The sequence below is a fragment of the Solanum verrucosum genome, unplaced genomic scaffold (assembly GCF_900185275.1).
Source record: "Solanum verrucosum unplaced genomic scaffold, falcon-dt-bn FXZP01000157.1, whole genome shotgun sequence".
In the NCBI taxonomy this organism is placed as follows: Eukaryota; Viridiplantae; Streptophyta; class Magnoliopsida; order Solanales; family Solanaceae; genus Solanum; species Solanum verrucosum.
In genome coordinates this window covers 51,145-62,144 of record NW_026020185.1, presented here as the reverse complement: position 1 = coordinate 62,144, position 11,000 = coordinate 51,145, and the positions used below count along the sequence as shown (strand labels likewise).

General features: G+C 38.1%; 1 protein-coding gene across 1 annotated transcript; it reads left to right on the top strand.

Moving 5' to 3' along the window:
- The first annotated feature begins 418 nt into the window (after positions 1-418).
- On the top strand, positions 419-4,579 carry LOC125829334 (uncharacterized). Its single transcript, XM_049508571.1, has one exon. It carries the CDS (start codon positions 419-421, stop codon positions 4,577-4,579), a length of 4,161 nt encoding a protein of 1,386 aa, XP_049364528.1.
- Positions 4,580-11,000: the final 6,421 nt, after the last annotated feature.

The following is an 11,000-nucleotide window of genomic DNA, read 5'->3' as shown; positions in this document are numbered from 1 at the left end:
ATAAATCCCAAGGAAGATTGAGCAAAAAGAAAAGGGATACAATTAAGAAAAAGCTACAGAAAGAGATTGCAATACAAGACACCAACAGGAAGAAAAAGGAGCAGAATGCACAGACTCAACAAAAACAAGATGGTGAGTATGATATGGTACATTCAGAGGATGAACATGATGAAGACACTCAGTCCATTGAGGATGAAGAGGAGGATGAAGATGGAGAGGAAGTCAGTGCTCATCTTATCAAAGCCTTTGGGTCTACATTTCAGAGTGACTTCCAAAAGGAAATACAAGAGGTAGCTGAACAGCAGGGGTTATCTCCAAGGGGGAGGAAACAAGACAAACAAAATCACAGACAAGCTTCCAAAACTACTTCTGCTCAGACTAGCAGACCCAATACCAGGTCCAAAAGCAGAGGTGTTTAATGATTAAGACACTCTGTTGGAATGCAAGGATTATTAATACTCTTGGTTCTCTGGAAAGAATACAAACTCTCAAGAAACTTCACAATCTGTCAATGATTGCTATTCTTGAACCCTTTGCTGACAACTCTCATCTCAACAGTTATAAAATCAAACTGAACATGGAAAATGCCTGCTGCAATTCTAATGGGAAGATTTGGTTATTCTGGACTGCGGAAATAAATCTTAACATTTTGGAATCTAAGGATCAACACATCACAGGAACTTTGCAACATGTGGAAATCAAAGATAAGTTTATGATCACGATTGTGTATGCCAAATGCAAGGATTACTTGAGGAGACATTTGTGGGATAGACTTATTCATTTTTCTAATATAAATACACCTTGGTGTACAATTGGTGATTTTAATATCATTACTACACCAGAAGAGAAACAAGGTGGCATCCCCTATAACATGAATAAACGTTTTGAATTCATTTCCACTATTCAAGCTTGTGGATTAATGGACCAAGGGTACACGGGTCAGAGGTATACGTGGTGCAATCAAAGGAGTGAAGAGGCTAGAGTATGGAAGAGGCTCGATAGAGCTATGGTCAATGACAGTTGGTTACAAGGAATTCCTCAAACTACTATTACCCATCTCCCTTCAGTTGGGTCTGATCACTATCCCTTATTGATGGAGATTGTAGATAAAGTGAAGCAACCTATCAAATATTTCAAGTTCTTGCACTACTGGACTGAACATGAGGAGTTTAATAATGTGGTTAAAGCTTGCTGGGATAGGGAAGTGGAAGGCAATCCTATGTGGAGATTACAACACAAAATGAAGAGGTTGACTGCTACTCTCAGTAACTGGTCCAGAACAACATTTGGAGACATTTTCAGCATTGTTCGAGTTCATGAGGAGAGAGTTAGAGTGGCTGAGGAAGCATTGATTGTTAACAATTTTGCTGAAAATAGAGCAACCTTACACGGGATTAATGCCAGGTACATCAAATATTTGAAGTTGGAAAATTCTATCCTAAAACAGAAGACTCAATTGCAATGGTATAAAGAAGGTGACACCAACTCCAAGTACTTTCATGCCGTTATGCGAGGTCGAAGAAGGAAACTTTTTATCCACAGAGTCTGTACAGGAAATGATGAATGGGTGGAGGGTGATGAGAACATAGCCAATGCAGCCTGTAATCACTTCAAAAACCTTTTTACAGGAACTGAGCAGCCCATCAATGAGGATATATTACAACATATCCCAAGAATGGTCACTCCTGAGCAAAATAAGACCCTCCAAGCAATGCCTACCAGTGAAGAACTGCAGCAGGTGGTTTTTTCTATGAATCCTAATTCAGCGCCTGGACCGGATGGCTTTGGTGGGAAGTTTTTTCAGAGCTGCTGGGATATCATCAAAGAAGATATTCTAAGTGCAGTTCATGCCTTCTTCTGTGGTTACTTCATGCCCAAGTTCATTTCCCATGCAAGTTTGGTTCTACTCCCAAAAGTAGATCATCCTAATAATTTTTCAGAATTCAGACCCATAAGTTTGAGCAACTTTACCAACAAAATCATTTCCAAAATTTTATGTCTCAGACTTGCTCCTATGCTGCCTGGCCTTATCTCCAACAATCAGTCTGGCTTTGTTAAAGGTAGGAGTATTTCAGAGAGTGTCATGCTGGCACAGGAGATTATTCATGGTATTAAAAAACCTAAGGAAGGGGATAATGTGGTAATTAAGTTGGACATGGCAAAGGCATACGACAGAGTGTCATGGGCCTTTACTAGCCTGGTTTTAAGACACATGGGATTTGGAGAATTTTTCATTGACATGGTGTGGAGGATCATGAGTAATAATTGGTACTCCATCATAGTCAATGGGACAAGGCATGGTTTTTTCCATTCTACGAGAGGTCTCAAGCAGGGGGATCCTCTTTCCCCATCCCTATTTATTTTAGGGGCTGAGGTGCTATCTCGAATGCTCAATAACCTATATGACAATCAGCATTTCCATGGGTTCCAAATGGATTTCAGAGGGCCTCAGATTAATCACTTAAGCTTCGCTAATGATGTTATCATATTTACTTCAGGAAGAGAAGAATCTCTGAAGCTTATTATGGAAACACTGTCAACTTATGAAGATACTTCAGACCAACTCATCAACAAAGGAAAAAGTCATTTCATGGTTCCTAAAGATACTCCTCCTCACATTATTGACATGATCCAGGAAACCACTGGCTTCACTCAAAGAGACAGTCCCATTAATTACCTTGGCTGCCCCCTTTACATAGGAAGACAAAGGATTATTTATTATTCAGATTTGGTGGCAAAGGTTGTCAAAAAGATCAGCGGCTGGCACTCTCGTATCCTAAGTTTTGGTGGGAAAACCACTTTGATTAAACATGTACTCCATTCAATACCTATTCATACTATGCCTACCATTTCCCCTCCTAGAACTACCTTGCATTATATCAAAAGAGTGACAGCAGACTTCTTTTGGGGAATGGACAGGGACAAGAAAAAATATCATTGGGCATCTTGGGAATCGCTTAGTCTTCCCTATGAGGAGGGTGGCATTGGTGTGAGGCACCTTAACGACGTTTGCACGTCCCTCCAAATTAAGCAGTGGTGGAACTTCAGGACCAAACACTCTTTATGGGGCCAATTTCTAAAAGCCAAGTATTGCCAGAGGTCCAATCCAGTAGCTAAGAAAGGGGATACAGGAGACTCTTTGGTATGGAAATACATGGTGAAGAACAGGGAGATGGTGGAAACTGAAATAGGCTGGAGAATAAATTCTGGAAATGCTTTTTTCTGGTGGGATAATTGGATAGGGGAAGGACCTCTAGCTCACTTCTGTCACAACATAACTAGCTTGAACAATACTCGAGTTTCTTATTTCTTAAGACACGGACAGTGGAATGAAACTTTGATGAGAATGCACGTCCCACCTTCGCTAGTCCCCAAAGTGCTTAGCATTGCCATTCACTATCAGGCAGGAGTCACTGATGAAGCTTACTGGAAGCAAAATGGAAATGGGACATTCACCTGTTCATCTGCCTGGAACTTAGTGAGGGGCAAGAAGAACAAGAATAGACTATTCTCTACCATTTGGCATAAACAAGTTCCATTCAAAGCCTCTTTTCTTTTGTGGAGGGCCCTCAAATTCAAACTTCCCACCAATGACAAGTTGAGCTCTTTTGGAGTGCAGCCAACAACATGTTCCTGCTGCATTAGATCAGGTTGGGACGATATTGAACACATTTTTGTCTCAGGGAATTTCACAGCTCACATCTGGAGGTATTTCTCAGGGCTGCTGGGAATTATTCACAATCCCAGGCCACTAAATAATCTCCTGATGAGCTGGTGGGGAATGGCTGCAAAAAATGAGGTCCACAAACTCATTATTCAGACCCTTCCCATATCAATTTGCTGGAATCTTTGGAAGAACAGATGCTCAGTGAAATATGGCCAGAAGAAATCAAATGTGGCAAGAGTAAAGTACATGATCTTTAAAGATACTTTCCAGCTTCTCATGATCACTTATCCCTATTGCTCTTGGCCTAATAATTGGGAGGATATGATCAATGAAGTCGAGAAATGCTCTCAAGATATCAGGATCATCACGGTCAGCTGGCAAGGCCCCCCTAGCCCCCTCTTGAAGCTTAATACAGATGGTAGTGCATTGCATAACCCCAGAAAGATAGGAGAAGGGGGTATATTGAGGGACTTCAATGGAAACATGATATACGCTTTCACAATTCCCCTTGGTATTGGTACCAACAACCAAGCTGAAACACAAGCAGCAGCCCATGGATTGGACTGGTGCATTCAACATGGTTACACAAAGGTTATCTTGGAAGTGGACTCAGAACTACTTACCAAATGGCTTAACCACAAAAGCAAGCCTCCCTGGAAATTGCAGCAGTACCTCACTCAACTTCACAAGATCACTACTCAATTGGAGTTCTTCAAATGCCAGCATACCTACAGAGAAGCCAACACAACAACAGATTTTCTGTCCAAGGAAAGTCACAGATCAGACATCACTCAGCACTTCTACACCCCGAACCAGCTACCTGCAGCAGCTAAAGGAAGTTTCCTCCTGGAAAAGATGGGAATGACCAACTTGAGGAGGAAAAAGCTAAAGAGGATAAAAAAACCACCTTGAAGTTCTCACGTTAGTTCTTTTAGGCTTCTTTTCTAGTTTTTTGGCTAGTTCTAGGTCTAATTGTAAGGGGAGAGTCTACCTCGTTTATGTTTCTTAGAATTTTGTACAGAGAGGAGTCCTCTCTATAGGTGCTTAGTTCTAGGTTTCGTCTTAGAATCATGGGGATGAGTACACTTTCCTTAGTAGGAAAGTATACTCATGAACCACCATAGGATCGGAGCTAAGGTTTATGTCCCCCTCCATGTATTACTTTTGCTTTTTATCTAAAAAAAAAAAAAAAAAAAAAAAACCCAAACACTAATCTCTAAACCCAATACCCTAAACCCCAAACCCTAATCTTCAAACCCTAAACCCTAAACCCAAAATCCTAAAACCTAAACCCTAAATCATAAACCCTATACCCCAAACCCTAAACACTAAACCCTAAACCCCATACCCTAAACCTTAAATGTTAAACGTTAAACCCTTAACCCTAAACCCAATACACTAAACCCTAATCCAAACCCTCAACCATAAACCCTAAACATAAATTCCTAAACCTTAAACCCTAAACCGTAAACATTAAACCCTAAACCCTAAACCCTAAACCCTAAACCCTAAACCCCAAACCCTAAACCCTAAACCCCAAACCCTAAACTCTAAACCCTAATCTCTTAACCCTAAATCATAAACTTAGAACATGAAACCCTAAACCATAAACCTGATAAGGGTTCCAATTGGGGATGAAACCAATTGAAATCAAATGCGGAATGAAACAACACAAAAGTAAGATATATAAGAAATAAGAGATGAGAAGAGAAGAAAGAAAGGCAATTGAATAAACAATCAACCAAGGAAGAAGAGAAACTTGAATTCGAAAAGAACAACTCAAATTGAAAACCACAAATGAGCAATCTCAAGTGAAATCAAGGTTAAAGAAATCCTAAACCAACAATGAGAATCCACCCGTCACTAATCTAGATTAAGCTACACTAAGCTAGGCTATCCTAAAGGGATTCCACCCTTAAACTACACTCTTGAAAGAGTTTGTTCATTTCACATTCAAAATCCATATAGTCTAAATCTTCCAAAATAAAAGTGACTACTATTTATACTAATAAAATAAAGAAGACGCTTATTTGACAATTTTACCCGTAATGAGGTAAGGGCCTTGTTTGGTTGAATTCTTTTGTGAATTCTTGGAAATAAAGTAAAGAAGACATTTCTTCGACAATTTTACCCTTAATGAGGTAAGGGCCTTGTTTGGTTATCTTCTTTTGTGAGTTCTTGAAATTATGAGATGGCCATTTGCACAAATGGCCTCTTTCTTCTTTTTCTTCTCTTCACTTAGATAGACCTTCCACACATTGTACTTCTTGATTTTGTGTCCATCAAGCCCCTCTAATGCTTTTACGCGATCCATGTTATCCATGTTGTTAGCATCCTCCCCTTTTTGAAAAGGATTCGTCCTCAAATCCAAACCTTGCAAAACCATGAAAAGGACAAATAACAAATATATCCTCATAGCACGAGGGTTAGTATAATGGTTAGCACAAAAAGCATTACACCAAGGAGACTCAATCTCAAGGAACAACCAAGTATCCTCTATTATCAAGACTATTAAGCCCGCAGTTGGAGAACAAGGAAATTGGCTATTCCTCACATCAAAAGGATAATACCACCCAAAATATAACATTACTACAAGTTCAAACGCTCACCGGGGTCAAAATGATAATAGGTCCACATAATGGGGTCATACAAACAAGTATAGACCTCAATGATACCTCGACCGAAATGCAATGCCCATTTAAGACAAATATGAGACTCATCATATGCAAAGAGATAGTAGAGAAATGTGTCATGCACATAAGGGTCATCTAAGGTATTATTATATGCAAGATTAAAACTAGGTTTAAGGATTCTAGCACTCAATACATTACAAGATGGAACACACAAAGACAAAATGACAAATTTAAGATAAACTTCCCCATCTCTTGACAAATAACTCTTATCCCCATAAGATGCACAATCAACAAGATCATACGCAAAGAGATAGTAAAGAAAGGGGGTTAGAAAACACACCTTTATTAACTCAGTTGGCACCCTTATATTCCAGTATCATAGTACTCCACTCAAAAGTGCTAACATCATCATATGCAAACAAGTAGTAGAGAAAGGTGTCGCATAAATGAACTTCAATCAAGTTGTTCCCAAGTTTGGCCTCCACTTTATATACTAAAGAAGTACAATTCATATGAAGAATTGGAACATACAAGGATGAAGTAACATTTAACACATAAGCGTCCCCTTTCATCTTAACACTACCCTCTCCTATAAATGTACTATCATCTTCACAAAAGAGATTTTCATCTTTGGAAAGTGTGTCATCACACCATAGTGGATTCTCAAACAATTGATAGCCGCTGAGAGTGGCTACACTTCCAACATTATAAGACATTTCACTATGCACACTCTCAAGAGTCATGGCATCATCAAACAAGAGATTATCCTTTAACAAACATTCTACCTCAAGATTCACATGAGAAAAACAAGAAATGGTGTTATGGTCTAAGGATTCATTCAAACCATTAATGCCAACACTAGGTGGATACAAATTGATCTTTCTAGAAGAATCAACTTGGTCATCAATAGGATCAACTAGTGTACCATCACTTTCATCGCAGGACAATGTACCCTTATTCAAGTTACAAGTGCCAACATTAGGTGGACACAAATTGACCTTACTAGAAGAGTCAATTCTATCATCAAAAGGATCAACTAGTGCTTGCTCACTCACAACAAAGATATTATCATCACACAAGAAAGTGCTATCAAGAACATCACAAGGTAAAGACTCACTATGCTCACATAAAGACAACCTATTATTTACACTCAATGGGCTACTAGCCACACAATGATGTTCCAAGTTCAAGGAAGTGTAGGCATTAGCATTGTTACCTTGTAGCTCATAGGAAGAAGTGTCGTCACCTTGGCTATCAACATTAGAGCACAATTTCTCATTTTGGAAGCTTTCAAGAACCTCATGATTCTTCACATTTTGAGGTGCCTCACTACGGTTACATCAAAGGATACCTACACAAATTTTCAAACAACTAGAGAAAGTAAAGTTACATGAGTTAGGAGAAAAATGTGGCAACCCTCTCGCGACACTCCACCCAACCTCTCCTTTTTCCACTCTAGAGTTGTCACTTTTCACATCCTTACTCCTCTCAATCTTTTGTCTCTCAATTTTATGGGAGTTAGGGCAAGTGCCAAGGATTCCTTTTCAAGGGTTGGAAGATCCCTTCAAGTTCAACTTCCATTTTGGTGCACAAGAAGTGGGTGTTTTGACTTCCATGTGCAACTCCTTAGTGCCAACCTTACAAGGAGTATCTTGGTTTTCTTCCAAGGGTAACTCCTTAGGTGTATCTTGATGATGAATAACTTGCCTCTTTTGTACCATAGACGTAACCTTTTCAAACATCCGCAAGAAATCATCAAAATCTTCCCTCAACATTGTAAAAGATTCTCTTAACTCTACTACTTCATGGCTTAGTGTTCCTCCCCCTCTACCTTCAACCTCATCACCATACGGAGAACAAGAAATATTGGAACTAGGATGAGAATAATAAGTTAGCATATTTCGAGAAGTATGGAATGTACTTTTTCTATGGTCCACACGGTGACTTTGAAATGGTCCCACCCAAACATCTATGCCTTCTTTCTTAGGATAGGAAGTAGCACAAGACGAGGTAGTAAATTCAACCTCACAACCTTCATTTCTATCTATATTCTGCTCAACAGATTCACAAGACCTATGAGAGAGAATTGTACCTCACATCACCATCATAACCATGGTGCGTAGCATGAGAACCTTCATCTCCACAATGATATACACCATAAGGTTCTTCCATCCCTTCAACATCATCACGAGAGTCATAAGTTCCATTCATCTCAAAATAATCTCCGGAGTAGTAGTTCATACCACCATGTTGTTCATTATCCCATGGACCGTCATATCCCTCATAAGAATCACCATCATAAACAAGAGCCCCATTACCATGCTCGTAAGGACCATCATAGCCCTCACAAAACTCATTTTCACCAGGCTCATAGCTAATATTGCTACGAGCATATTCACCAATATCATCTCCACAATATTCAGAAGTTACGGATGTCATTCTTCCTTGTAATCACCTTGGGTACCTACAAAACTTAGCAAACAAGGTTAGTGGCAAAATTTCTCACACCTCTCTTATTTGATCTCACACTCACCTTCCTAAAGTGTCTTTCCAAAGTTGATAGAGAACTACCTTTGCCCAATCAAATCACAAGATCGCTAATTCTTTGTGGTGGAGTGGATTCTTGTGACTCTTGAAAGAAGGATGACCCAAAAATCTAAAGGACTGGAATCAAGAAGGTTATCAACGAATTAAGATTACAAAAGTAGAAGAAAGAAGTACCAAAAGAATTTGGACTCAAAATAAATCAAGTAACAAAAGTAGAAGAATTACTTCTTGTTACTTAATTTGAAGGATCAAAGAAAAGATTTGATGATTAAAAACTAATTAAAAGTAATTATAGATGTTAATTAATCATTAAATAGTTGAAAAATAGAAGAAAAAAAGTGTGGAAGAAGAAGAAGTGAATTTGGACACTTAGAAAAACTTTTAAGCCTTAAAAAAGTTCTTTACTTGTAAGGCTTTGATTGGATAATTTAATGATTTAAAACTAGTTAACAAGTAATTAAAGATGTTAATTAGTTGTTAAATAGTTGAGAAATTGAAGGAAAAAAGTATAGAAAAAGAATCAAGAAGTTTGGACACTTAGAAAAAAAAATTAGTCCAAAAACTTCCCATACTTAGAATATTTTTGGGGTCATAAGAAAAAACCTACACATTTTCCTCTCTGAATTTGAGCCACACGCGCCACGTGGCGCGTCTGGGATGGCCTGGCAGTGAGCTGCTGTTGTGGCACTGAACTGGCGCTGACAGTTGATTGCTGACGTGGCAGTCCAAGTGGATTTTTTTTTTTTTTTTAAATTCAATTTTTATTTTCGAATTTCCTTTTTTATTTTCAAAATTCCACTAATGGACCCCAAAAACACCTTTGACTTGAAAATTTAGATCAAATGTACTTTCTTCTTTCTTCTTCTTCAAGAACAACTTGAAGACACCAACAACCCATAGAACACCAAGAACACGCACTAAAACCCAATACACTCAAATCAACACAAAATTGGCTCAAAATTTAGGATTTTCTTCCCTTCAACTAAGAGAACAAAGCCACTAATTATTAACCTCCAATTTCCACTCAATCAAAAGACCCACTTTCAAAAATTTGAAAAGCTTGAAACCCTTCAATGGTAACTTCACTTCTACAACTCCAAATTGAACAATAATTGAAACCTAGGCTCGAAAAAAACACTAGGGAACAAGGATCTAGTGTCAAAAACAACAAACCAAAATTAAAAAAAATTATTTTTTTTAAAACCAAGCTAGATTTGTAAGAACAAATATAAACCTAGGCTCTGATACCAAATGATAAGGGTTCCAATTGGGGATGAAACCAATTGAAATCAAATGCAAAATGAAACAACACAAAAGTAAGATACATAAGAAATAAGAGATGAGAAGAGAAGAAAGAAAAGCAATTGAATAAACAATCAACCAAGGAAGAAGAGAAACTTGAATTCGAAAAGAAACAACTCAAATTGAAAACCACAAATGAGCAATCTCAAGTGAAATCAAGGTTAAAGAAGTCTTAAATCAACAATGAGAATCTACCCATCACTAATCTAGATTAAGCTACAATAAGCTAGGCTATCCTAAAGAAATTCCACCCTTAAACTACACTCTTGAAAGAATTTGTTCATTTCACATTCAAAATCCATATAGTCTAAATCTTCCAAAATAAAAGAGACTACTATTTATACTAATAAAATAAAGAAGACACTTATTTGACAATTTTGCCCTTGATGAGGTAAGGGCCTTGTTTGGTTGAATTCTTTTGTTAATTCTTGAAAATAAAGTAAAGAAGACACTTCTTTGACAATTTTACCCTTAATGAGGTAAGGGCCTTGTTTGATTGTCTTCTTTTGTGAATTCTAGAAATTATGAGATGACCATTTGCACAAATGGCCTCTTTCTTCTTTCTTTGCACTTAGATGGACCTTCCACACATTTTACGTGATCCATGCTATCCATGTTGTTATCAAAACCCTTAACCCAAACTTTAAACCCTAAACCCTGAACTCCAAACCCTAAATTCCAAACTCTAAACCCAAACCCTAAACCCTAAACCCTAAACTCTAAATGCCAAACCCTAAACCCTAAACCCTAAACCTTAACTTCTAAACACTAAACCCTAAACCTTAAACTTAAACCCCAAACACTAAACCCTCATTCCTAAACCCCAAACCTTAAACCTTAAACCCTAAACC

Excerpts from the sequence above, each read along its gene's own strand:
- LOC125829334 (XM_049508571.1), top strand. The coding sequence starts at position 419 with ATGATTAAGACACTCTGTTGGAATGCAAGGATTATTAATACTCTTGGT.